Source organism: Pollachius pollachius (genome assembly GCF_949987615.1).
Source record: "Pollachius pollachius genome assembly, chromosome: 8".
Classification (NCBI taxonomy): Eukaryota; Metazoa; Chordata; class Actinopteri; order Gadiformes; family Gadidae; genus Pollachius; species Pollachius pollachius.
In genome coordinates this window covers 5,009,482-5,036,685 of record NC_136941.1, presented here as the reverse complement: position 1 = coordinate 5,036,685, position 27,204 = coordinate 5,009,482, and the positions used below count along the sequence as shown (strand labels likewise).

Below are 27,204 nucleotides of genomic sequence, written 5' to 3'. Positions count from 1 at the left end.
AAGAGGTTGGGTAATAAACTCTGCCATCTGTAAACTTGTTTTTTGCGAGCCCAGTGCTGGCTCCTTGGGGCCTTAGTCTGTTGCCGTCTCATGAGAATACCTCTACGCAAATGTTTTGTTGTATAACCTATAGCTTTTTCTTTTTTTTAATTATAATATTCTGGTATGATTGCAGTTACGTATATGCGTTTAGACAACTAATTACAGTATGCTTATGACAAGCAATATAAATACACTGGTCATGGTAATAGATATTATCCTACTTTAGTTATTAGATGTGGAAGCAATGTTGACGGGTTCCCATTACTGATTCGTACTGTCTGTGTTTACAGAACTTCTTTCCATCAATTCCCTCATGGATGACTCCACCTTTGGTCTCACTAAAGAGCTCATCTTACTCAGCACCCTGCTTCGTCCGCCAATCCATTACACCCTAGCTTAGTTTCTCCGAGCCGCACTCTGAGCCTGTTGTAGTGGAGATGCTGAGCCGAGGAGGACAGCAACAACTATCGCCTGCACACCTTAATGATCATGACCTGGGTGGATTCAGCCGACAAGCACCTGCGGCCACCTGCTAGACGACAAGCCTCGTCACACCAGGCGGTCAGCTTCCTGTCATGGTCAGAAGGTTTCATCACCAGAGGAAGACGGCGCAGAGAGGCAGCATCCGCCTATCTGAGGTGTAGGACTGCACTATGAGGATCTGCCAGCTCATCAGAGATCCACCAGGCTGGATGAGTTCAGGCACCAGGGCACACGGGACACCAAGCTCCTCCCAGAGCAGACCCAGAAGCTGCTGGAGATGGTTCCACTGCAGTGGAACAGCCACTGCAGAACCACTGTCGACTCCGGCAGTATCAATGATGGACGACCGGTGCAGTGAGCGGCTACCGCTGCTCCGATCCCCTCCCCGAGGCCTGCCCAGACCTTCCACTGGACCCCAGCTGACACACAGACAACAGGGACCCACGGAGAGAGGCTGGAATACAGACGGGCTACCGTTCAGCTTAGGCTGGAGCGCGCAGAACGACCAGAGACCCTCCCTTCTGGAGGGGCCTGAGGAAGGGAAGAAGTACTGCCCATACTGCGACCAAGGGAAGCCCTCGCTGAACGGCTGTGACTACTTCCAACAGCTGACTGCAGCCCAGAAGCAAAGCTGGCTGAGGGACAAGGCCCGGCGCTGGGGATGTGGCCGCGCACAAGGAGCTGCAGTGTGACGTGAAGACCAACTGCAGGACATACGGCAACGACAGACCTCTGCTCATCCTGCATGTTGTCCATGACAGAAGTCAAGGGAAGTCAGAGAGATCGAGACCACTCCCTACACCCTGGACCAGATCCCCCAACCACCTGGGGGGTGGTGAGGTGCTACTAAAAGTAGCCCGACTGCGGAACAGGAATCGTACTCTAGAGACGTACACCCTCCATTCCTCCCTGCTTCCCCCAGCTGCCGACAACTCGGACTTCACGGGAAGACAGAAGACCTCCAAGGGAGTTCGGCATCGTATACTGATATAATTCAGGGAAAACATTACATTCCCAATGCCTTGAAGGCGCTGCAAGAGATGTCATCACCTTGGCAGGATTCCTATCCGCTTTTGCAGTTAGCACTCCCCTCCCTACACCCCCTCACGCTGGGATCGGAAGCTTGTCCGTTGTCCATCAACACTGAAATCCTGCTTCAGTGAGAGGGCAGCCCCCTTTGAGGAGGTCTCTCTCTAGATTAGATCTGTTTACTGCAGAGCGGAGGGAGTGGGAGACCCATGTTACTAACCCTCTTTATCAACAATGGCTGTTGGAATAAAGAGCTATTCAACACTTATTTTAACAAATAAATATTGCTTATATAATGGTGCCTTTAAGGAGGCTATCCCAAGTCAAAGCATTGATTAAGCTTCGTGGAAAGAGTTCCTTGATTGAATAATTACTAAATATATCGAATGACATAATTGATCATTCGATACATCACGAAACACATCTGTTATACATCTAAAAACGCAATTGATAAGCCCTAAGATCCGTCTGAATACAATTCTGTTCCCGGCTTTCTAGGTTGTGGCCAAAAAGGTGCTTAACTTAAATTTAAAAAATGGACCATTGATAATTCAACACATAATTTACAATGTAAAAGTTGATTTGTAGGTATAACAAAGAATTGTTACCAGTTGGGAATAAGTTATGTAGCCATGTTTTTTTTATTTTAACTAACATTAATGCAACTGCTTTATGCTTTATCTAGAAGCGTTGGCTTTGCCGTTTCCTTCCAGTGACTTTTTGAAGGAATTTCAAAAATAACTGTAGGTAAAAAATGAATGTAAAGACAAAACATACTTTGAAGCAATTTATTTACATTTTTCTTTCGCTTAAAAAGAAAAAGGAGACACAAATAAAATCATACAATAACTACATCGCTTACATATAATTTGGCTGAAAGTAAAAGAACCTACCAGGTGCAGAAAGAAAATGAACTGTACAGGGCAAAATAAATACATCCATGTACCTGAAATACATGCCAAAAGCAGCCCATGGAGAGTTAAGATATACTTACGTTGGTAAAAAAGAAATAGTGCTTGGGAAGACAAAAATGTAACCAATGTACTTAATATAAAATAATAAAATTGTTATCAATAAAAAAGGGTTTAAATTCAGAGATTTCAATGGCAGTACTTTTGCATCATGGTTGTACCATCCAAGACGATACATTTCCATCTCTGTTTGGACCTTTGAACAGGGGAATACAAGACCCAAGCGGTCTGGCACCATCATCCAGGCTTCACAATTACTTATCTTAAAATTCCAGTTTCTTTTCAGGATTCACGTAGTGTTTTGTGAGAATATCATCAAAACATTGGCTACCTAATTCAAATTCTGCGGCTGAATATTAATGTTATAAAACCTTGCACTTCTTTAGGTTAAAAACACGTAGTGCAAACGACTAGGAAAAGGCTCGGATTTTAAGCTGAGACCTTTATGTTTAACCATCAATGCTACACAGTGCTAAAGGATTTGGAGAGACACCAGTCAAAACAGCAAAGTAAAAAAGAAAGCATGCTCAATAGCAATCACTCAAATATTCACATTCAAATCCATACAGGCAACAATCTTACGATTTTCAAGTGAAACTGAAAAATCTGAGGTGGAAAATATTCAGACGAAATACAACATTGTAAAATGAACCCAAAGAAAATCTATGCGTTTCTGGCTCAGAACTGAGAATACAACGGATATCATTACTTATTTGTGACTTAAATGGATTTACATGTGTATTCGATGAACAGAACAATACAAAAATATTCTACAAAGTTGTACAGAATTATTTTCCTCAAAATGTTCGACGGAAAAAATATATATACTTTTCCAAATTGTACTCCGTCTTCCTCCGAAGCCAAAGAACGTCAGAACAAATACTTCCGACAAGAGTCCGAACCGCAGCGGCATTCCACCCGGAGGCGCTTCTTGGGGGAGGAGGGGATGCTGGAGAGAGGGGCCAGGCTGAAGCTGGAATCCATGCGGGTGCTCTCCGTGTCGACCGGATCAACTGCCACGACGTGGGACAGAGTTACACACCGCCTGGCTCTCCTCCAACTTCCATTCAGTCAACAGAGTGCCTTCCCAAAGGCTTCATCCTTGGGCTATGCAATCAATCTAAGTTTTAGCGCGATTTCGACTTTTGGGTCAAACGATCTCCAAACTAATATAATAGAGTTGAATTGCAATGTTTTTAATTTATTTTGCAGCTGGATACATATTTGTACATTATTTTCTGTTGTGTATTATTTTAAGGGGGAAATTTCGAAGTTCTCAGTTACAAAAGTTTTTTTTTTTTTTTTTTGAGAGAAATTCTGAATAAATGCATCATGTCTTCAAACTCAAACATAATCGTGATTTCAACATTGACCAAAATAATCGTAATTATGATTTTATCCATAATCGAGCAGCCCTGCTTCATCCTAGGACCAACGCAGTCGCTCACTCATTACTGGGTCTGCTGCTCCGTTGAAGAACCAGGGAAAGTGGCAGACCCATAATGAGTGTCATGAGCGACCCCTGTGTTAGTCCTAGGGGGGCTCTTCAGGTGAAGAGGGTCCATCAGCGGCTTGGGTAAGGATTGAAGTTGGCTGAACGATTAATCCAATTTTGTTTGGGAGGGGGGGATTTGTTGCGGTTACTGAACAGAGATCAATAAGATTAGTATTTATTTTTTCTTTTACAATTCAATAGTTGAATAAAGATGTTATAATATCAATTCATGCATCAATTCATCTCAACACATAGGCCTGGCCTAAAGGAAAGAGCGCTTTATATGTTGACTGCTTCCAATACTATAGAATGATTAATTGCTTGTTAAGTGAATAATACAGAAAATAAGGAACTTTAAAAAGAAAAATAGCGTACTAAATCGCAAAATTGGTAGAAATAACCGCAATGAGATTACTTCCCTGACTTGTTCGGGCCTAGATTGAACCCAGTCCCTTTCGGCTTGAATGCCCTGGCCGTGACGCTACACTGCCAGCTTATCCTCAACACAAACGACGCCATGTCAAACCAAACAGAGCTGGGAGTTGCTCACCGGTGGTTGTAACAGGAGGGGGACTTACTTTGCATCTTGTAGTCGAAGGTGAGCTCCTCGCCGGCCGGGATGGCCCGGGTGGAGAACAGTGCTATCCTGGGCAGGCGCTCGTCGATGTTCTCGATGAACACGTTGTACACCTGCAGGTTGGGGTTGCACTGGAAGAGACGGGACAGCACGGCGTTCAGAAGGCGCCCTCGCTCGTACCGTTGACATTCAGCTCGAGGGTTCCTCTTTTTCCATTTGACGGATAACGTCTTTTTTTTTTGTCGAAAGATTTATTTCTGCTTTATTATAGAGTGAGGGAGAGAGGAAGGTATAGGAGATAGAAGGGCGGGGGGGACATGCAGCAAATGACCACGGGCAGGATTCGAACATGGGTCACTTCGTTCAGGACTGGAGCCTATACGGTGCACGCTCTACCCAGTGAACCACTGGGGCGCCCGACTGATAACGATTCTTATTAAAACACGGATGTGCTTGACGTTCGGAGACAAGGCGAGACACGCCTGAAGGGAAACTCTGTGAATGTCGTCGGGCATGTTTTTAAGGCAAGTTCACACGGAGGGATGAGGCAAACCCCTCGGAAGAATATGTGCTCCCTGTCCTAACACGCCTTTAAATCCATACTGATTTAAAGATGCTATACGAACGCACCCATGTACATCATTTACACTGACGGCGTCCTGATCCTGAGCGATATTATTGCTTTTTGTGTTGAAACAACTTAACAAAGTGGCAAAGCAATTCCTCAGGATATTGAATATTAACTACAAATCAAGTCAATCACTACAATTCATTATTTTGTGCATTTGAGACCCTTGCCTCTCCCCCAATTTCCAACCTTATCGTGTTGTAGCATTGTTTTTCCTTATGGTCCCAAAGTTTGCAAAAGCAGAAACATTTCTAATATTCCGGCGTATTGTGAGGATTCAGCCTCCCTTGCAAAGAGTGTATGATCCACTCTTTGCATAAGTGGATCAGCCTACTGAGTGTCCCCGGGCATGTGTCGCTCGCTCAGGACGGGAGACTCACACTGTGGTTGACAAAGTGCGAGATGTTCCCCTGGTGGGCGGCGTCCACCGTGTAGACGTCTTCTACGTAGTCCAGGTCGAACAGGTACGTGGAGCCCTGCCGGTCGTACAGGTGACCCCGCTTCTCCGCCTCGTCCGTCGTAATGATCTAACGGGAGAGGGAGACAGCGGGGAATGAACAAAGGTTTCCTTTGGTTGTTGGAAGGTACACGCGTAGACACACGTAGACGCATTTACTCCTCTCCCCCACCCACCCAGCCCCCGAGAGAGCCCCCAGAGGTTGAGAGCATGAACCGTCCTTAACCAAACCAAATCTGGTCAAGGACGGAGAGGTCTTCCGTCCGGACCGCCTTGACCCTTGACTCAAGGACCCTGCAACTCAGAACAAAACCGTCCGTTTCTCTGGGGGGGGGGGGGGGGGGGTCGTGTTAGAAAGCGTACCTCTCCCACGTACTCCATGACGAAGGTGTTCTTCTTGATGCGCTGCAGCGTGCGCACGCCCCAGCCGCGGCCGTTGGGCGTCTTGAAGATGCACATGTCAAACTGAATGCCCCGCTGCACCACCCGGTTGGGGCAATCGGCGCCGCAGTGGCAGCGCGTGTTGCACTCGTAGATGGGCTGGCCGGCGCCCAACCGCACCTGCCCCAGCTTGTTGTACGCCATGCGGTGCAGGGAGGCGCCGGGGCAGCAGCCGTTGAGCGGCTCTCGCCCGCAGTCCTTGCACTCGCAGCCCAGCGCCATCTCGTTGAGCTCGATGCCGCAGCCCACCTGGTAGTTGTTGATGTAGGTGAAGTCGCGCGGCGGGCCCTCCAGGTCCACCTCGTTCAGCACCAGGATGCGGCCCGGGTGGCTCCGGGTTTTGTTGAGGTGGGCCTCCCAGCGCCGCAGGCTGAGCCGCTGCTTGGCCCGCTGGACCAGCGCCGAGGTCAGCTCCTTGCCCAGCCGCTTGGGCACCGGGTTCTTGTGGCGGCGGCGCTGGCGGCGGAGCTCGGCCACCAGGTCCTGGTGGAACTCCTTCACCAGCCTGAGGCACTTGAGGTTCTTGCGAGGCTCCCAGGTGTTGTCGGCCTCGGGGAAGCCCTTCCACTTGACCAGGTACAGCTCCTCGTCCTCCTGGGAGGGGGGGGGGGGGGGAGGGGGGGGAGAGAGAGAGCGGCGTCACACGGGGCTCATGGGGGCGGGCTCTTAAGACAAACATAACATGAATCCTCTTTAGAATTGGGGTTTTCACCACAGCCCGCCCCGGCTAAATAAAGCTAAGCTAGAAAATGTATATATATATATATTTAGTGAAAGGCTAGAGCCAGATGAAGGGAGGGAGGGGAGGTAGGGGCCGCCAGTGGGAGGGAGAAAACGGGGTGGAGGGAGGGAAAGGGGTTAAAATGTTATTGCAATGTTTTGCCTTGTTTTCCTGTGAATTTGCCATAAAAAAGCCAAAAATGTTGTTTTTCGGTTTTGCTATACTGTAGAATACAACAATTAGAACAACATCAAAGCTGTTTCCGGGAAAAATCCAGATTCCAGGAAAGGTTGGACCTGGTGCGGTCCAAAATCCCGGACCAGTGACGTCAATGTACCAGCTTTTCCAGGATGGCACCCAGGAAATGTGGTTGATATTGCAGACAGGGATTTGGCCTGACACACGTTTGCAACAGTACTCTGATTTTATTAGGGTTGATCAACGTTGTACTGCAATATTGTATTATTTGTGTTCTTTGTACAGTAATATTGTCAGAGAGTTTCATCTATGTGTATAAGAAAGGTATTAATGTGATTGTCATGCATTGTTACATGAATGTAATTATACATAGCTGTGATACACGTTTTATTGCAGGACTATGGCATGGTCACTTGGTCACATGTTGAGTGGAATGGAAGATATGTAACAAAAAGCCAGTTTAAAAGTGCCCATCAAGTAATAGCATGTACATTATCAACAGTGTAATAGTAGGCCAAAACGAAGACCAGATAGATGACAATTCAAAATTATGGGGGGAGGGGGGAGAGAGAGAATGTTGCAAAAAGCCAGTTTAAGGGGAAGTATTATACCTGAACAAAAAGTGTAATTATACGTTCAAAACGCTTTGTTACTTACCAAACATTTCACAAACAACTGTTCAGCAGAACAGTAGTGCCCGTTTGTCAAGGTAAAGGTATATTATGGTTTCTGCAAAAATCAACCGATGGATCCCGTTATGTAACCAAATCAACCAAGACCCTCTGAAAGGCCAGTGTAGAACGATCTCCGCTGTACAATAAAACCTGTGCTTATCGCCGTATCACAACATACCCCTAGTAATAAAGCCATTGTGAACGGTAAAAAGAAGGAACAAAAAGCCAGTTCCAAATAATCCAATCCAGACAAACACAACAGGCATGTCACTTAACACCACCCTACAGTTAATCAAACGGGTCAACTGGTTGAAAAGTAACATTCCGTTAACCCCCAGTGTAGGGTTACGTTGTACATCCCCAAATCATATTTTTTGGTCCTGTCGTTACCTTACCTTGTCCCGCCTGACATCGCACAAGTATTCCACCTCATAGTCGTCGAAGTTGTGTTTGTTGACTTGCAGGTCTTTGCAGTGTATCCTCCGACGGCGGCAAAGGTCCTGCAGCTGGTCCCGGGACAGCTTGCAGGGAACGCCGCATTCTACAATAGATACTTCGTTTAGTCTTCAACGTTGCGGGGATTTAACTCCTGAATTATCGTAAAATGAAAATGACCGATTCAGAGGACGGTAACGCGACGTCACAGTGCATAAGAAAACCTAGTTCCACTTCTCCGAACTTGGCGCGGATTATTCCAGAAGTAACCGTGTACAAGTATCTTGAGTTATTTCATTACCTTGTATCTACTGATACAAGATAGTTGATATGGAATAATACCGGATAAGCAGAAAAGTAACAATGTTATGCAATAGAAAAACGTTCACTTTCTTTCAAGATTAACTGCGTTAAATGCAACAAGGTTTAACGGGTCCCCGTGTTTACCACTCGCGCCAATGTTGCGCAATCTCCACTAGCTACTTTAACAAAGACCCAGGTAACTCCCACGTTTACGAAGGTTAAACACCGACACGTATCATAAAAGAGCGTAAGCTGAGAAAAGTGTCGAAATAAATCGAAAATCTTTTGTACGAACGATTACCTTTCAAATTTTCCGCCATGTTTTCCGCACAGCCGCCAAATAAGAGCCCTTGCATTGGTGAACAACGTCTTGGCAGGAAGCGCCCGATCCGCGTCGCTGATTGGCTGAACCCTTGAACGTCTGTCGACGTCATTGGCGCAGAGCCGCTGCTCCGGTCGTTGAGCAGAATCTTTAACTCCACTGGTCCCACTGAACCTAGGCGTTCCCTCGCGTGTTTTGACTTCTGCAGGTAAAGATAACCCCCAGGCGTCCGCCGTCGTAACTGTCAACTGTCCAATGCGGCGTCCCAGTAAAGTAAATAAGTGCGAAGAATAAGTACTTTTAATTAAGAACTTCCAAAAAATCTACAATGGAAACTACCTCATGCAACTATTTCAAATCAACACAACCATCACTTAATTTAAAATCCTCTAAATGATGAGGGAAAACTCACTCAAGGCTCAATAAAGCCATGAACTTTTATTTTTTTAAATGGCTTTGGTTTGAGGAGAACTATAGTGTTTTTCCTAAGGGGTATTTAAATAACCATGTGGTTTGAAGTGGGGGATGGAATATTATAGGGCACTTGTCCACAACATTAAAAAATTAAAAAACATTTGAAATAAATGTAGCATTGTAGCTTGCACAGAGCAAACATCTACATTGAGCAGATACATTTGATCAAATGAATCCGGACGTTTGACCTCATGGAACTGAAACAGGTGTAACCATCATCAGTAAGCATGAGAGAACTGTGTTCTTCTCAGTTTGAAGTGTGTTGAAATTACACCAATTCACATGATGTTGAAGGCGGGCTGCGCAACCATTAGAGATTGTAGTCAGAATGTAGTCCCAAAAAAGGAAGATTACAGTTCCAAACATCAAATTGTAGTTCTAAACATCAAAGTGTAGCTATAAACGTCCAACGGTAGTTCTAAACATCAAAGTGTAGCTATAAACGTCCAATGGTAGTTCTAAACATCAAAGTGTAGCTATAAACGTCCAATGGTAGTTCTAAACATCAAAGTGTAGCTATAAACGTCCAACGGTAGTTCTAAACATCAAAGTGCAGCTATAAACATCAGATTGCAGTTCTAAACGTCAAATGGTAGTTCCAAACATCAGACGTTCTAACCATTGTTAGATTGTAGTCTTTCTAAACAACCGTCACATCGTTCGGTGCATCGTGGTTAATCTGAGCTGCGACCGAAACGCTCGTCAGATCCAGGACGTTGGCCCCTGGGGGTCCCGGGCCGCGCAGCGACGGCGGCAGAGGGAAGGGGAAGCGGTCGAGCGGCGCGTGCTCGATGGTACACAGGTCCCCCTCGCTGTCGCTCCGATAGCCCAGGTTATTCCGCCCGCCTCCTGCTAAGACCGCCTCCTCTCGGGGGCACCACGACCGGCCGAGTCCCGGGACGGGGGGGTCCTCCGTCTGAACCGCCTTGTCCCTTGCCTCGAGGACCCTGGTGCGCGGGTCTACCCCTCCCTCCTCCTCCACCACCACCTCCCCCGCCTCCACCATGCTGGGTTCCACTCGGCGGAAGGTGTGGCGAGCGTAGAGGCCGATGCAGAACATCTCCACGATCACCGCGTAGTGGTAGATGACTGGAAGGCATAGCAGCAACACCGAGGGTTAAACACCACACACACACACACAATATTCTTAAGTATTGATCGTTTCATTTTAAACGCAAAGTAGACCCTTTAGCACAGGGTTAACGTATTATAACGTCAAGCCAGTGAATTTGAATAGACGTATGCAAGAGAGAGTTCGACCGAGCTGAGACATCGGAGAGAAGGAGGAAAGCAGTCTCCCTTACAATGTCAAAACACAACTCTTCCCACCCCTTCTCCTTCCAGCGACCAATCCAAAAAAATAAATCAAAAGGTCTAGAACAAAATGGCCGACGCCGCCCAATCCCACGCTGGTCCCGCCGGTCACATGACGGTGACTCACGCTGGGAGCGGGTCTGCACGGAGAAGGGCGGGGTCCCGGGCACCACCTTCAGGGACACCAGGGTCTCCAGGATGCCCCCCTGCAGGCCGCACAGCACCAGCACGGCGATGATGCACACGAACTTGGCCCCGATGTCGTGGCCCCGCAGCGGCCCCTTGGTGGCGTTGTAGAACAGCAGGTGGCCGTAGAAGGAGAGGAAGGTGGACACGCCGATGATGGCGTTCACGATGAGGTTTGGGTTGATGGAGTCCACCTAGGGTTGGGGGGGGGGGGGGGGGGGGGGGAGGAGGAGGAAGAGGATCGGGGGGGAGAGGAGGAAGAGGATCAGGGGGGGAGAGGAGGAAGAGGATCGGGTGGGGAGAGGAGGAAGAGGAGGAAGAGGAGCAGGAGGGAAGAGGAGGAAGAGGATCGGGGGGAAAGAGGAGGAAGAGGATCGGGGGGGAGAGGAGGAAGAGGATCAGGGGGGGAGAGGAGGAAGAGGATCGGGGGGGAGAGGAGGAAGAGGAGCAGGAGGGAAGAGGAGAAAGAGGAGCAGGAGGGGAGAGGAGGAAGAGGATCGGGGGGAAAGAGGAGGAAGAGGATCAGGGGGGGAGAGGAGGAAGAGGAGCAGGAGGGAAGAGGAGGAAGAGGATCAGGGGGAAAGAGGAGGAAGAGGATCAGGGGGGGAGAGGAGGAAGAGGATCGGGGGGGAGAGGAGGAAGAGGAGCAGGAGGGGAGAGGAGGAAGAGGAGCAGGAGGGAAGAGGAGGAAGAGGATCGGGGGGAAAGAGGAGGAAGAGGATCGGGGGGGAGAGGAGGAAGAGGAGCAGGAGGGAAGAGGAGGAAGAGGAGCAGGAGGGAAGAGGAGGAAGAGGATCGGGGGGGAGAGGAGGAAGAGGAGGAAGAAGAGGGAGGGCCAGGAGGGGAGAGGATGAGGAGGAGGTGAATCTTAAGTTAGTTCATAAACTAGTTTAGTACGTTTTTAACTCAAGCCTCAAAGTGACAGCCAGTGCAGAGTCTATTCCATGCCTTATATGGTCAAAAGTACTGGCTCCAGCTAGACATTTCTCTGGTTTTAGCTGATCAAAATAAAAAAATCGATACTTATACCTGCCTAATGATCACTTGTTTGTTAAATATGTTTGCATTCAACTAGTTATGCATCACATTTCATTTTGCTCAATCCAAGTAAAACTTTTTAAACCGTTTGGGACCAAATCCCAGCAGGATTTGAAAACCGTATCTGAGCGCGTCTGTCTCCTCACGTCTGCGTAGTCGTACTGCTCGTCGGTCCAGAGCACCAGCGTGACGAAGAACAGGATGCTCCTCACCACCGACAGCTGCAGCCCCGCCGCCAGCATCCAGTTCAGGCTGCTCCTGAGCAAGGCAGCAGGGGAAAGGCTTCACTAGCCAACATCTACGCAATGGTCTACGGTACGGGCGGTCGAATGATCCCTTGAAAGGAAATCATTTGATTCTAAATTTGGATCATCGATGAACATAACCATCCAACATCAATAATCGAAATTAAGGATTGCTTTAATTTACGATTGACCTTCATTGTAGGTTGAAATGCAGCGCTGCAGCCATGGATTGACGGCGAGTGCACGTTGGTGTGTCCCTGTGGTGCAGTACCTGGTGATGGCCACCAGAGGAAGGCAACAGCAGCAGCAACAGGGGAAGGGGTCAGGGGACAGCTTCTCCCCAGACAGGAGCTCCAGCATACGGGCCTTCCCCCCGAAGAAGTCCGTGATGAGACCCATGAACTTCAGCAGCGTGATGGAGTGGTACCTGCCAGGGAGGAAGGGAGGGAACCAGAAGTTATATCTTCATATTCAATGGGGAATAATCATATCATTTGGTATTTCAACATCATTTTCTGGAGTCACTTACTGGTATGTATATTTTCTTCCTTTTTTTTTTATTTAGGCTACATTATTTTGTATATAGGCACATTTGTATGTGCACAATTTTTAACATTTGTGTTATTATTTTTTTACTTGCATTAATTTAATTACGTTTTCAGCATCTTGTGCAGAATTATTGTGACAAACGATTAATTATGACAATTTATTAATTGTAACACTCTAATGAATAATGACATTAATAATGACATCTGAATCTGGTGGATGTCTGAATTGTGAACTCAAAATGTAATATAAGATATATCTACATAAAAAGTTTAATTCAGATATAATTCTCCTTTAGATAACGTGTATAATTAAGATAATCAGAGTGCATGAGAGTTGAATCAGACTCACAGGGAGGAGATGAAGATGCAGAGGGAGGATGAGCGAGGAATGTACAGGGCTATGAGGGACGCCAGGGCGATCACCTGGGACAAAACAAACACACCCGGTCAGTTAATGGACGGACACACAGCTTCTCAGGCCAGGGACTACATACTGGACGTTTGCAGCATGGTAAAAATGTAAAGATCGTAATAATATAAGGCATTACAGGGGCTCAGCACAAATAATAACAATGTGTTTACGATTTAAAGAAAGGGTAAGAAAAGTGACTTTACGGGATAGAGTCCGAGTATCCACAGGTAGAGCTGCTGTCGCCGTGACGACTTGACATGGCGTAGGAAGAAGCCCACCTCCTCCAGAAACAAGGCCAGCAAAATGGCCACCAGAACAGCTGGGATGAGGAACAGCCACAGCTCATTCCTGATCACTGGGAGACGAAAGAAAAGACACAAAAGACAAAAAGGATTCTAAAATGTATTTTAAGCTGACATTTGTATCTACAGTGTACAGTTTATTAAAGTTAGGGAAGGCCAGGGCATAGTCTTTATGCAGTCTTTATTTAAAATACTTGAATAAGTTGTGAGAACTTTGACAATATTGCACCTTTTAAACACAGTTGTGTTTCTACGACTATGAGTCACAGTAGTACAGTATTACTAGAGTAAGATAGCATAAGACAAGGTGTCTTTTTTCCATATTGGTTTCACCCATGACAGAATTAGTCCCCCATGACAGAATTAGTGTAAAAAAGTATACACACCAGAACTTGTCAAGCAAATAAAAACGTATTGCAATCACAACAAAACATAGAAATCATTCTCACACTAGATTGAATGCCAGCTGTACAATCGGCAACCTATACATGGCCATCCACCACAGATACTTATAGATATACATACGATTACACACTATATAACAGTTTGATATATAACTGTAACTACAGAGGTCAAGTGTTGCATATCTTTCCCTTCGTTTAACATTAAGTGCCCCAGGAAAGGTGAAAGGTGTAAAAAGGAGTCCCAACTCACCGCGGAAGAACTCTGAAGATAGTGGAACCTCCGGGCTGACCCAGCTACAGTTGATCGGCAGGACCATCCTCACCTGTCGCTCACCTGTCGCTCACCTGTCGCTCACCTGTCGCTCACCTGTCGCTCACCTGTCCACTCCCCTGTCCACATTCCCCTGTCCACACCTGCCTACCCCTCGCTGAAGGACCTGCCAGTTACCACTACTTTTAAACGAGGAGTTGAGGAGAATAACGATGGGGTTATGTTATGTCTTGGCCTTCCGTGTTGATCTGGCCATCTGCTTTATTGAGCGGCACCACTCCCACTCCGAGGTTAATGACTGACTGGGGAGATAAGAGGGGCGGGGGGGGGGGGGTCCAAGTCCATCCTGAGGAATTATTGGGTTTCCAACCGCTAATGAACAAAGCAATTAAAGAACATGGATCGTTAAGGGATGTAGTCAAACAGCTGAGCTGAGTGGCTGGAGCTAGCTCTACCGGAACGGCTGGATCGTTTTCTTCACCGACAAACAAACCGTAAAACCGTGAATCTCATGACAACATACGCAAACATGCATCCTGGAATGATGGTCTGTCCACGGTATGTATCTGAAAAAGTTGTTTATTATTAAAAAGAAAAAATTGTTTTCTTGTCATGCAAGCAAAATAAAAAGAAATACATGTATGAATAAACTCATACGTTCGGCCAATATTTTCGTACCGTTTAATTATAAAAAAATGGGAGGGATTTAAAACTGAAATACATTTCAGTTTAACGAAAACATAAATGGGACCCATAGTGAAAATCTAGGAGCTGTAACCGGTTAGCCAAAGTGCACAGGCAGTGATGCTCCACAATGCTGTTTGATACGTCTGGCATCTCAGTAACGATAAGGCACAGTAACAAAAGTACAAAAGTAAAAAATATACACGTGTAACACTTAAAAAATGGTTTTAGTTTGTTTGGCGGCTCATAGAGAAACGTGAAGGAAAGTGTATTATCTAACTATACCCTACTTGGCAGAATTGTATAGAAATATATATATATTTACTGTATAAATCATAAAAATACATGTGCCAATACTTAAGTCTTCCACATAATTGTGGATTCATTGACGACAGCTTTATTCCTCATGCCCATGGGCAGCTATCTCTAGTTGAAAATGTTACACTGTGCTCATCAGCACAGTCTAACATTTTGCTCTCCGGTCCCAATAAGGTCTGAACAAACTACTTTACAAACTCCCCTTTTAGTAAGACGGTTCCAGTCCAACATGGAAAACCCTGCGCCACGTCGGACGTGATTGGCTGAGTTGAACGTCAATCAGTGTACCGGTCGGTAAGGCCTTCACTTGATGAGGCAGTAGAAGAGAAAGCAGGCGCAGACCGCCCAGTGGCTCGCCCAGTTCAGCTCGGACCACCTCCGCAGGGTGTGGCTAGCGAGGTAGCCCTAAAGTAAACAAACAAACAAACACAAATAAACACCACGTTTTCAGTGTCTCAGCACAATGCCCAGTTTTAGAAGAACACATCCTAGTAGTGCTGCACGATTTGGTGAAAAGGTCATATTGCGATTATTGTGGACAATATTGTGAATTGCGATTGTGATTGCGACATAATAAACAAATGGTGTCATGAGTCTACTTGCTTGGTTATCAAGGAAAATGCACACAGATTGCTGATAATTTTAAAATGTTTATTTCTCAACTCAAACATACAAAATTAATCTAGCATAAAAAAATACAAAAACTAAAAAATGGGTACAGTACTGTTTTCAAAATAACAATATTTTACAAAATAACATATTTTTCAAAATAAAGGCATTTCTGCAGTGCAATCTTGTTAGGTTTTCTCAATAGTAAAACTAAATATTTTTTTAATTAAATTAAATCGCAGCCTTTTGCGGTTATACAATTGCAAAGGCTGATGTTGCAATTGCGTTTAGATTAATTGTGCAGCCCTAGCATCCAGGCTTTTGTGCTAAGTGTTTTTTGGTAAGAGTGGAATTTACATCAACCTCAATATTTATTTGTTCATATAATAAATATTGAGGGTGATGGAATTCCACTCTCATCAATATTTATTTGCTCATAAAGATATAGGTGACAGCTTCCAATAACTGAATATCGACCCTGACTTAATTACGTAGTCAGCGTTATTTGGTTGATGCCTAGTTTATTTCTATCTGTATATATTTTTTATTTTTTATAAAAAATAAATAATCTAAAGCTCCTAAGGTATTCCATTGGTCCAAAAATGATCTGGTCTGGCCGAATGGTTTGATTTTGAATTCAGGAAATAAAACCTTTCTCCCAACTCCTTTCTAACATGATCAGGCTTGACAGTTCCCTGTTCCAGGTGGCAGCGTTTCTTACCTGTTCTATGGCCTGGTCGTCCACGTCGGCATCGAACATGGATCCCAGGTACGTGAGGTGGAAGATGGCCAGCAGACTGAACAGCACGTTCACCACCATCACCCAGTAGCCCTTCAAAACACATCAGGGGTATTGGATGATGCTGATAGCCTAGCGGTTAGGGGGTTGGACCAATTCCCAGCCGAAAGGTTCTGTGTTAAACCCCAATGTCAGCAGTTGACCTGACTGTGGGTAAACAGGGCGTTACCTTCTTGTGTCGATGGCTGCAGTCAGCAGTACAGGGCCTAGAGAGGATGCAGGCGCTGAAAACGGCTGCAAGCTTCTTGCGAAGAACTGGCGAGAGTGAAAAAATAATATGATGGTTTACAGTTTACAGGCTTACATTTAGTGACCATGAATCGACAACACAGCGTATTCATGACGATGATTTTCGATTCTTAATTTAGAGACGAGTTGTGAACCTTCTGAACGTACCGTGCTCGATGTAGGTGATGAAGCCCAGGGACAGCAGCACGGCCCCGAGGTGAAAGCTCAGACCCTGGGGAGAGAGAGGCAGGGGGATCAGGGGTACGGAACATATCCAGCACAACATCCAGGACCACATCCAGGGTGGTGGGGCAGAGGAGGATGTTGGACAAATTGGCATCCATCATGTCCAATTCCTCTCTTCCTCTCCATGAGACAGTGGCAGCGCAAAACAGTTCCTTTAGTAAGAGACGATTACACCCAGCATGGAAGAAGGAACGTTTCCAAAGGTATTTTATTCTATCTGCCATAAGATCGTTATGGCAGGTAGACACATCTGTTATGAAATACTGTGCTGTCAAAAATCACTTCACCTAAATACTGCAATACTTTAATTTAATATTGTGCACCTTCCACTGTACATGAGTGATTATGTATTTATTCTGTAGTGAAGGACCTCTTAGCCTCATTTATTGTGTAACTCCTAGGCGTGTACATTTATGCCCTTATGGCATGACATTGTAATCACTGTGTGATTTCTTTATTTCATTTTATATATGTATGTATTGCTGGATACTTTATACACTTTATTTTATTATTGCATCTTTTATATTCCATGGGCTGCTGTAACAAGTTAATTTCCCATGTATGGGATGAAATAAAATTCTTATCTTATTTAAAAACCATTGCAACTCTCCCGCCTTGAGTTTGAAGGTGGAATCAAATCTACTTACTTTTTCTGTTAAGGGAGTTAAGTCTAGAAAAGTGAGACAAACGAAAACACTTTTCCATTTTCGTAAAGGGAAAGCCGTTTGTAAAAGAAAGAAAATGCACAGGTTTTAAATTGGAACTAAAGGATATGAAATACAGAACATGAACGAAATAATAAACGGATATTGAACAAGACATTAATGAAAGCGAGAAATGAACAAGCTGATATTAATTTCCCCGGCCGCAAACCACTTAAAAATTATCACCCTACACCCAGTGTTAGAGTCAGTTCACACGGGTACTCAACCAATGCCTCGCTAGTCTGCAGTCACTGCCAGTGGCTTCGGATAGCGTGTCTACCGATTTAACGAATGACTAAAAAGGTGCCGTGTTTCCCATTTCCTTCACAAGGTTGCAACAACAATATACATGCAGTACAGCTAACCATAGAACAACATGAATCCTAACACCAATGGAGGTTCCCCCCACACCTACTCATACCCCCCTTGGGTTCCCCCACTCTGTCTCTGGGTCTGGTGAGCTGCCCTCTCAGTCTGATTCATACCAGGAGGAGCTGGTGTTGGCGGTGGTACTCACATGCAGCAGGGCGCTGGCCGTGTACGTCACTAGGATGGCGGGGAAAGTCCCGAGCTTCACAGCGTTTTTGAATATGTCTGTGGATGAAAATACCCCAATGTGAGCTACCTCGCTCGGTGTACAGCATTTGTACGGGCCTGTCTTACGTAGCTTATGATCATCATAAAATGAGATGAATTCCTCAGTCACTTCTATGTTATTCCAGACTTAATTGCAGTTTTTGTTCTGTTTTTTGCATAGCATTTATCAAGTATAAACATAATCTGGACCCAGCAGTCCTACTATGTTCTAGAAGAACTTTTAGGGGGAGACGGCACGGAGCCTGGATCGGACCCCAGACACAGCGAGGGCCGGATCTAGGGGCTTGTTTGCGGTTTTGTAACGGAGATATTCTTCAGAAGAAAAGTCTTTCTGCGAGTGGATTAAGATTTCAAAACGTAATATGTATTTTTACGATGGTCAGTCTGGCCAGGTGTGGATTTGAAACCTTTATAGACGATTGTTTTGCGGTTTGCCAATGCTGTCCGAGTTTGAGTTCACCAATTGCACGCCTATAGATTCCCGCCTCCAGCTTTTTAAAACACTCCGTTCACCCAGATTTGAGTGTGTCTGCCATTAGACTTTAGATAATCAGAGGTCTGTTTTGTGACCCACAATTTCTCATAAAGCAACCATATTGAATGCACGATCAAAGCCGTGTGTGTGTGTGTGCATGCCTGTGTGTGACAGCGTGCGTGTGTGTCTTACAGGTGTTGAGCCAGCGTGACATAGGGATGTTCCAGGAAGTCACCACGACAACCATGGACCGGGGAAACTCGACGTTGAGGGGCTTCACCACCGCCATGTCCCTGACACGCACAGACATGTCATGGATGAGGGAGGTACCCTTACAGCACTAGTAACCAACAGAAGTTGCCCACGAATGTCTAGCAGTCAATGCGATTGGTACATGACTTTCTGGCTTGTCCTTAACGTCAGCCATTTGCTAATTCAAGCCAAGAATATTCAAATTGAACATAAATCCATGGTTTTACCAGAAACACATGCAAGCTTAAAGGGAAACAGTAAAAAGTTTACCTTAATCTCGCCATCCCTTAAAATCATTTGAAAGACTTTTGCCCAGTTTCGGATTCGGATGCATTAAATTGAACAATTTACCCCATGATCACTGAAGCTCTGCGAAACTCTTCCAGCAGCTGAAAACACCCCCATTGCTTCCCCTTCAAGGAACCCTACCACCCCCAACACCTCCTCCAACCGCCCCTGGGTGGTCCTCACCACTTGAGGTGGTCCTTGTCTTCAGAGAAGCCGGCTCCAGACAGCATGGCGAGGCTCTCACTGAGGTGTCCCACGAAGTAGTTACTGAAGTGGAAGGACACCGCACTCTCATAGCTGTGGAGCCACCTGCCCAGAGGAAAAAAACATCTCTGCTTAGAACATCTGGTCCATGACTGGTGACTATGGTACGAACATATCCTAGATACAACATCTGGTCCATGACTGGTGACTATGGTACGAACATATCCTAGATACAACATCTGGTCCATGACTGGTGACTATGGTACGAACATATCCTAGATACAACATCTGGTCCATGACTGGTGACTATGGTACGAACATATCCTAGATACAACATCTGGTCCATGACTGGTGACTATGGTACGAACATATCCTAGATGCAACATCTGGTCCATGACTGGTGACTATGGTACGAACATATCCTAGATGCAACATCTGGTCCATGACTGGTGACTATGGTACGAACATATCCTAGATACAACATCTGGTCCATGACTGGTGACTATGGTACGAACATATCCTAGATACAACATCTGGTCCATGAATAACTCTTAAAATATCAAAGAAGATATCGTTATCTTGCAGCAGACACTACACATTTGAGTACAGCCAAAGAAATCAGGTAAACACCTAACACATTCCCCTCTAAAAGAGCCAAAAAGACTAACACAGACTAACACAGTGTAACACAGAGCCAATGAACAACACGATCTAACACTGGCAGTCCCTACAAGCCCTGACTCAATAAAACAGTAATGGCTGTGTTTCGGATACGACCCCTTGCTGAGGGTGTTGCAACACGAGCACTGGAGTTGGGAGAAGGGTGTTTTTAAGTGTTGAACCCACTTGCGTGTGACGTCGTTGCCCTCGATGGGGACGAAGAAGGGGAAGAGGTAGGGGGCTATGCAGGTGGACACCACCAGACAGCCCTGGCTCTTGAGGAGGCGGAGGAGACAGCTGCCCAGCCACGACCAGCTCTAGATGGCAAGACGGGATAATGACATCCAAGTTAAAGACCTGTGGTTTTCTGGTTCCTTCCACGCAATGAGTGGATGGATTCCACTCATTCGTTTTTGAAAGGGATAATGAGCAGATTGGGTGGGTTCAAAAGAATAGAGATCCGCTTTAAGTAACTTACTTAGGTAGGTTAAGTAAGTAACTAACCTAATATATATACTTACTTGTTTTTATAAAGTTTGTTAAGTTAGTGCAACTTAATTAACTAAAGCGATCACAATAATTTTCCCATACACTATTCTTTTTTTAAAAACGGTAAAAAAAATAATAATAAAAGCTTAAAGAAAATAAAAAACACTCACCATCTTCCGACTCTCAATGGCGTTTTTGTAGCCATGGAAACTGATCCAGGGCCCGAAAACGACGGTGCCCACAAAGAGGACATAGCCCAGGAACTCTGCTGGGGAGGGCAAGGCAGCCACGGCTCCCCGGTCCAGGTCAAAGGCCAGCGAGATGGCCTTCATGGCCACCACCATCTGGGAGCCTGGGGAGGGCAGTTGGAAGGTGGGCCATTATAAAAGGGTTCCGTTTTAAACAGGGGAGATATGGTAAAATCCTGGGTTCCGTTTCTAAATCACGGGTCCCGTTTCTAAATCATGGGTTCCGTTTCTAAATCATGGGTTCAATTTCTAAATCATGGGAGACAATGTTAAATCACGGGTTCCATTGTAAAATCTTCAACACTGAAGACCAATGCACCAGAGGTTGAAACAATTTATAACTAACGTGAGTTATTATTACTAGGATCTACAGGTTGAAAAGTGGTCAGTCAATAGATACGCAGTCAAACGATGTACGTTTGTATTTTGGTATTTATCTTGAAAGCCATTTTGACAAAATAAGAGGAGTATCAGCATAACCACATAGCAAGATCCCTTCTGGATGTTCCTACTGGGATTAAGAAGGCAAAGTATGCTGAGGGGGGATAAAGTAAAAGATTCATCATAATGCACTTGCCTCTCATCTTGTTCCATGTCACAGGGTCAATCAAATGCAATTCCCTGAAATAAAATAATTAAATAAATGGATGAACAAACGCAAACAAATACTGGATCTATACATCTTTAATGTGATGCAGGACTTCAGACACCATTTCCAGAATAATCTGGCTGACTTTCTCATTTCAACGAAGCACATTAAGATGATCAAAGATAAGAAACGTTTTGCACTCAAATGCTGTTGTAGCCCAATACTGTTGTTGCGACCTAAATCTTTAGAAAAATGCCTTTTCATTAAATAATGTTTCATTGTTAATTCATGTTTCAATGCCTTACCATTTCATTGAGTTAAGCGCCAATTGTTGCAGATTTGTGTTGACTAATGGACCCATTATACAGCTTCATCTCCACTCATATTCAATAGTTTTTATGATCAACCATAAAATACTCTCTGTCAAACAGACAATAAACTCCAAATCTCTTCTTGTTTTAGGAAAAGAAATTAAACATAGGGCCCCCTTCAAGTCCAACCTCTCTCTCACACACACACACACACACACACACACACACACACACACACACACACACACACACACACACACACACCTCTCCTCACCCCATGAGGAGGTAGACGAGGATGGCTCCGGAGAGGAAGGGCCCCCGTCGCCGGGAGCGGGCGCAGAGCCCCAGGGCCAGGTAGCAGACGGCCCCCAGCAGCAGGACCCACAGCATGTGCACCTCGAAGAACAGGTAGAGGCCGTAGGAGCCCGTTGCCACGGAGACGACGTGCTTCACCAGGCATGGAAGTCCTGGGGTGGGGGGGGGGGGGGAGGAAGGAACAGAGAGAAAGGAAAGAAAGAAAGAAAGAAAGAAAGAAAGATTCATATTGCAATTTAATAAATGTCAAACATCATTTTGAGTCAAAAAAGAAAAATAGAAAAAGGCTTGCAATGATACTGTGCTGACATTGAATCAATATCAGTTTGTTAAATGACATTAATGGAATTACATATTTTGGTGATAAAGTCTGTTTAATATCTATAGTGTACCACATATATTAAGAAGGGATGCATAGTAAAAAAGTGCTTATACAACATTTTACGTTTATTTAAGGGTTATTAGATTCATTGGAGTACATCCATGTTATTACTCAGTGTATCAAAAGGAGGAGAAATTAAAGTTCACTTTCTCTTTATCAGCCTAGGCCTGCATCTTGTTAGGGAGCTATGTAGCCTACTCCATCAAAGGCCAATATTCCCAGGCTTCCCTGTGTAGTTCCCTGTCGATGCTGCCTTCGGTCTGATGTAGCTAGAGTACGCGTGAAGATTGACTCAAGGGTAACTTATCACGATAGTGGATCTCAACGGGGCACCAGCGTCCACTCACGAGTCCTGAAGCAGATCCTGCAGAGCAGACAGAGGAGAAGCAGCTGCCACACCTGGTCCAGGCCCTGCTGCAGGGTGGTGAGGACGCAGTTCTCTGCGAGGTGGAGCCACAGCTCCAGCCGGCCTGGGGCTTCCTCCTCCATGGTGTCCCCGCTGAACCGCCGCTGTCAGCAGCCGGGGTCCTCGAGCCCTGTCAGGGGAGGCACGGATTGAACAATCACCCACCTACCGCAAAAGAAAGTTCCGAGTCTCAAAGCGAAAGTTATGCAGCAACCAGGGACTAGATAGAGCCAACGTTAAACTTCATCAAACTAAAGCTAGCATAAAGCACACACTCACAAAGTGTTGTGTAACGTGGACCAACACACACCTGAACTGAACTAAACGCAACACAACACAATCAGACCTGCTGTTATTGTGTGATGGTAGCACGCTAGAGCTAGCTAATATGAACCCGTTTTCATGGGGTTAACTTTTAAATCCAGCTAACGAGCAACCCATACCACTAACTGACTCACTAACCCAACAGACCACCGGGGGTTTAGTTGGTACGCCAGCGTTGCCTTTAGGGGACTAACACAAGCTAACCTGGTTAGCTTCATTCATCAAAGTGTGTTGAAGTCTCACACGCACGGCTTGACTGCACTGGTCGTGTCCAGCTCCACGACGACAATGCAAAAGCCTCTTTTAATAACCCTTTTCGGTCTGCAAACTTACGACACGGGAAGAAAGCAAGCGCTGTTCGAAGGCGGTTGCAAAGTAGCTTGCGTTGGTCGTCCAAAGCCTCCCCCAGCCCCCCTCGCTATGGTGCAGGAACGCTGGGTGGGTACCGCCGGGGCCACAAGCTCCAGGTGCCTCTAGGTGCATCTCCATTTAGTGATCTTCTGCCTAATTCGGTTATTCGGTTATTACTTTATTTTGAACACCCTTCATCTCCGTCGACTGCTGCAGAGGAAGTTAACAACCATCAAGTTGCTCCCCTTCAGTAATAAACTCCCAAATTGAAACGGGATGGGGCTCATTTTTCACAGCGGTTATGAATATATATAATCTATTATTATTTTTAGAACAAACCTTTGCTTTGTGTTGGGGCCTACTAAATTAGATAAGGCAAATACTCAGCAGAACTTTCTTATACACATTCTGCTCTGTGTGATATATTCACCTAATGGCCTATTCTGACCTTTAATATCTAAACAAATGCAATCATTATTGTTATAAGCACATGTAATAAGCACATTTAAGTGCTTGTTACAAAAGCACTTAAATGTCTATGATAACATCTTTATTCAAAATACAATGTATTACAAATCGTACAAAAGTAGTACATGTATTTAACCGAATACAAGCTTTACATACGTACATTTGAATAACACTTAATGTTTTTAAGGCATACATTCGATTAAGAAAACCATGCAGGCTTTTGACACGAGAGGATATAGTGCGAGCCAAATACTGTCAGTTCTATAACAGAGCAAAGGACGTCTATCTTGACACATACGGTTTTATTAGATTAATTATTTGAATGGTATGATAACTCGTGTCTCTACTGAACCTAAAGCAAACTTCCTGCTTTAATAATAGGAGAAAACTAACATAAACCCTGTGCAGGCTTTTTTAAATATAAATATTATTTTTTTAAAATAGTCGTTTACTGCCACCTGGTGGTTTAATTGAATAATTGCAACACGTTTTTAACAAAAAGTTTTTTAACTGGGCTTTGAATTTAACAAAAGAAGACACGAGTGAAACAAATGAGATGTCAGGGAAATCCATGTAAAGGCATATTTTTTGTATTGGATATAGACGGCTCTTGGGACAGAGTGCATTACCAGTGGGTTGAAGGCCAGATAACCAGATAATAACAAATCAGAATCAAATCATGATCGTTTGAAAGATGGATAGGAATGAAGTGAAAGATTATCAGTTATTATTATTATTATTATTATTATTATTATTATTATTATTATTATTATTATTATTATGTACGATGAATTTTACATCCAGGGTTTTCTCCTTTTATAAGTGGACACAGACAGCAATATATATTTATATATATTAGATATTGTTTTCTCCCTTTGTTTGCTTTGTGGTCGTCTCAGAGGGTACCATAAAGCCAACCAGATCATCTGAACACGTGGACGTCACTAAGTGTTGATCAGTATTGGCAGGAGCACCCCCCCCCCACCCCCACCCTCCTCCTCCTCCTCGCTCCTCCTTTGTTCTTGTTTATTACTCTCAGGTATCGGCTCTTCAGCCCTTCTGTCACTTAGCCCAGGGCAATCCTCCTCCTCAAGGCTTTCTCATTACTATCTCCATCTCTCTCTCTTCCTGCCTCTCTCCCCCTTTCCTCCTCCTCTCTCTCTCTATTCTATATTTCTTCCTCTTTCTCTATCCCTTTCTCTTACGCCCCCCCTCCCCCTCTTTCTCTCTCCTCTCTCGTTCGCCCTCTCCCTCCCCATCCCCCTCTCTCTCACCCCCCTCCCTCACTATCTCTCTCTCCCTCTGTCTGCCACCCGCTCTGTCACTCTCTCTCCCCCTCTCATTCCGAGAGCATATGCCAGAGGAGCAATAGCCTGCGATCTGCTAATTAGAGACCCCTATTGTGGTGGCTTCGGGGCCCTTTCAGGCCCCCAGCGAGTGAGCCGCGCGTCGTGGGGTAATTGTGTCGCCAGGCAAGGTGATAGAAACTCAGTGGGCTCAGCAGAAGGTTTTTATTGGTTCACTAAAAGGTTGGGGAAGGGTATCGCCAGGGCCCGGAGTTTGTGTCCTTTCACACATTTGTTTGTCCCCCCGGATGGCTGAGGCTCAGGATCCCAGAGACCCTCTGATTACATCTGTCTGTCTCCAGCCTTCCCCACGCACACAGACACACACACGCACGCACGCACACACACACACACACACACACACACACACACACACACACACACACACACACACACACCCACACACACACACACACACACACACACACCCACGCAGTGCCTAATCTTCCCCCTGCCATCTTGTTAGCAAGACCATGGGCTCTAGATAAGGTCATTATTCATTTTATTTGATGTGAGCATAACGGGTTGAAATGTGGACATTTTGGGGGGCTGTTGTCCATCTTAATCTTTCTAGCAAAGATTCTTTATTTCTGTTTTTCTTTGTCTGGATTCTCCTTACACAGATACAATTGGTGATTTTGATTTGACCATGAAAAATTAACAATAAAATATTGAGGTGCTTTTGATTCATGAATTCATCAGAGTCTAGTTTGGCAGCCCACACAGTATCAAATAAAATGGGCCGATTTTGGAGATTGGATGCCACAATGACTAATGAGTCTCTCAATCTGGTGAGCTACACTATTCAAACACAGCTCAAACTCTGTGAGCTAGAGTTAGTAAATTATTAATATGAATGTAAATACGAATTCATCCTACAGTGAAGTTTGCTTTTGATTCAATCAAAAAAGTAGCAGTGCCTTACATAAAAGATAAAAGACATAAAAGACCAAAAGTAGAATAATTCATCACTTTGAAAGTGATGAATTATTCTACTTTTGGTCTTTTATCAATTTTGGTATGCTTGTTTTAAGCCTTTAAAACTGCTACTATAATACTAAGCTATAATAACTTATTACATTATTATCTATAATGCTATTAGTATTTATTAATAAAGCACTTTTTGAAACAAGGTTACAAAGTCCTTTTTGTAATATAAAATCACAGCAATAATGAATAAAAGAGCACAAACATGCAGGTCCTAAATAGAATAACAAGAGGTGTGCACACAAGACCAATCACATTTGAATAGGCAGGATGTCATTAAAGTACTGAATAAATGATAAAACCGAGGGTTAAAAATCTGGGTGTGCTATTTGATAAGAGATTTAAAACATGGCAGAGAGTTCTGATCTTAAATGTCACGGCTGTTCCGGAACATTTAAGATGTTTTTAAAAAGTTGTTTTTTAAGTTGTAAAGTGTGAGTTGTACTGCTTTCATTACATTGCCATAAAGCTAACCATTCACTTGTAGGCCTAAGAATCCTACTCCATTTGAAGGTTACGATATAGAGAGCAGGTGGTTCACATGCAATCTGATAACCAATCAACGCTGTTGCTTTGACAACGCTTAATTGCCTTGTCTCTCTCTGCGTTATCTTGCTCTCTCTCTCTCTCTGTCTCTCGCTTTGGAGGGGGCGCACGTGTGATGCATTCAAATCCAGTAAATACCGCAGGAAGTTGCAGCATTGTTTGACTCCGGGGTCACACTAGCACCGCACCTGCTTCTGCTAAGACAAGAGAGGGGCTACCTAAAGGGGCGGGGCTACAACGTCTACACGGGGCATTAAGGACTGAAGGAGGAGAGGAGGGGGAGGGGCAGTGAGCTGAGGGAGGGTCAAAGGTCAGGCAGGTCAAGAGTGGAGGTCAGGTCAACTGTATTCCAACCTTTCCGGATATCAATCAGTTCAATCCAGCGATCGAATCAATTCTCACCGGACG

The 27,204-nt window shown here is 44.9% G+C and overlaps 3 protein-coding genes across 3 annotated transcripts; all 3 read right to left on the bottom strand.

Annotated features, from left to right (window-relative positions):
* Window positions 1-2,384: 2,384 nt before the first annotated feature.
* Window positions 2,385-8,809, bottom strand: LOC307078768 (histone-lysine N-methyltransferase SUV39H1-like). The gene is made up of 6 exons (XM_079740733.1): window positions 8,756-8,809; window positions 8,112-8,257; window positions 6,046-6,717; window positions 5,606-5,752; window positions 4,599-4,728; window positions 2,385-3,538 (listed from the first exon to the last, which is right to left on the bottom strand). Exons 1-6 carry the CDS (start codon window positions 8,772-8,774, stop codon window positions 3,396-3,398), a joined length of 1,257 nt encoding a protein of 418 aa, XP_079596859.1. The 5' UTR covers window positions 8,775-8,809; the 3' UTR covers window positions 2,385-3,395.
* A 1,081-nt stretch (window positions 8,810-9,890) lies between these two features.
* Window positions 9,891-14,016, bottom strand: LOC307079804 (organic solute transporter subunit alpha; the record flags this gene model as incomplete). Its single annotated transcript, XM_079742310.1, has 7 exons — window positions 9,891-10,339; window positions 10,692-10,944; window positions 11,935-12,046; window positions 12,305-12,460; window positions 12,931-13,004; window positions 13,197-13,348; window positions 13,950-14,016. 7 exons carry the CDS (start codon window positions 14,014-14,016, stop codon window positions 9,891-9,893), a joined length of 1,263 nt encoding a protein of 420 aa, XP_079598436.1.
* Window positions 14,017-14,544: 528 nt separating this feature from the next.
* LOC307078766 (protein-serine O-palmitoleoyltransferase porcupine-like) lies at window positions 14,545-23,535 on the bottom strand. The gene is made up of 13 exons (XM_079740731.1): window positions 23,432-23,535; window positions 22,716-22,904; window positions 21,946-22,138; window positions 21,349-21,392; window positions 20,694-20,875; window positions 20,221-20,351; window positions 19,354-19,479; window positions 18,823-18,923; window positions 18,076-18,152; window positions 16,777-16,840; window positions 16,550-16,635; window positions 16,303-16,413; window positions 14,545-15,377 (listed from the first exon to the last, which is right to left on the bottom strand). Exons 2-13 carry the CDS (start codon window positions 22,855-22,857, stop codon window positions 15,276-15,278), a joined length of 1,359 nt encoding a protein of 452 aa, XP_079596857.1. The 5' UTR covers window positions 22,858-22,904; window positions 23,432-23,535; the 3' UTR covers window positions 14,545-15,275.
* Between the last annotated feature and the right edge of the window lie 3,669 nt (window positions 23,536-27,204).

What these genes read in the sequence shown, in the direction of transcription:
- LOC307078768 (XM_079740733.1), bottom strand. An exon ending in TCATGGAGTACGTGGGAGAG is followed by an intron (nt 5,753 to 6,045) that starts GTACGCTTTCTA and finishes CTCTCCCGTTAG; the next exon opens with ATCATTACGACGGACGAGGC. An exon ending in CGCACTTTGTCAACCACAGT is followed by an intron (nt 4,729 to 5,605) that starts GTGAGTCTCCCG and finishes CGTCTCTTCCAG; the next exon opens with TGCAACCCCAACCTGCAGGT.
- LOC307078766 (XM_079740731.1), bottom strand. Translation starts at nt 22,857, where the DNA reads ATGGAGGAGGAAGCCCCAGGCCGGCTGGAGCTGTGGCTCCACCTCGCA. An exon ending in CTCGTCTACCTCCTCATGGG is followed by an intron (nt 21,393 to 21,945) that starts GTGAGGAGAGGT and finishes ATTTTATTTCAG; the next exon opens with GGAATTGCATTTGATTGACC. An exon ending in GGCAACGACGTCACACGCAA is followed by an intron (nt 19,480 to 20,220) that starts GTGGGTTCAACA and finishes TCCTCTGGGCAG; the next exon opens with GTGGCTCCACAGCTATGAGA.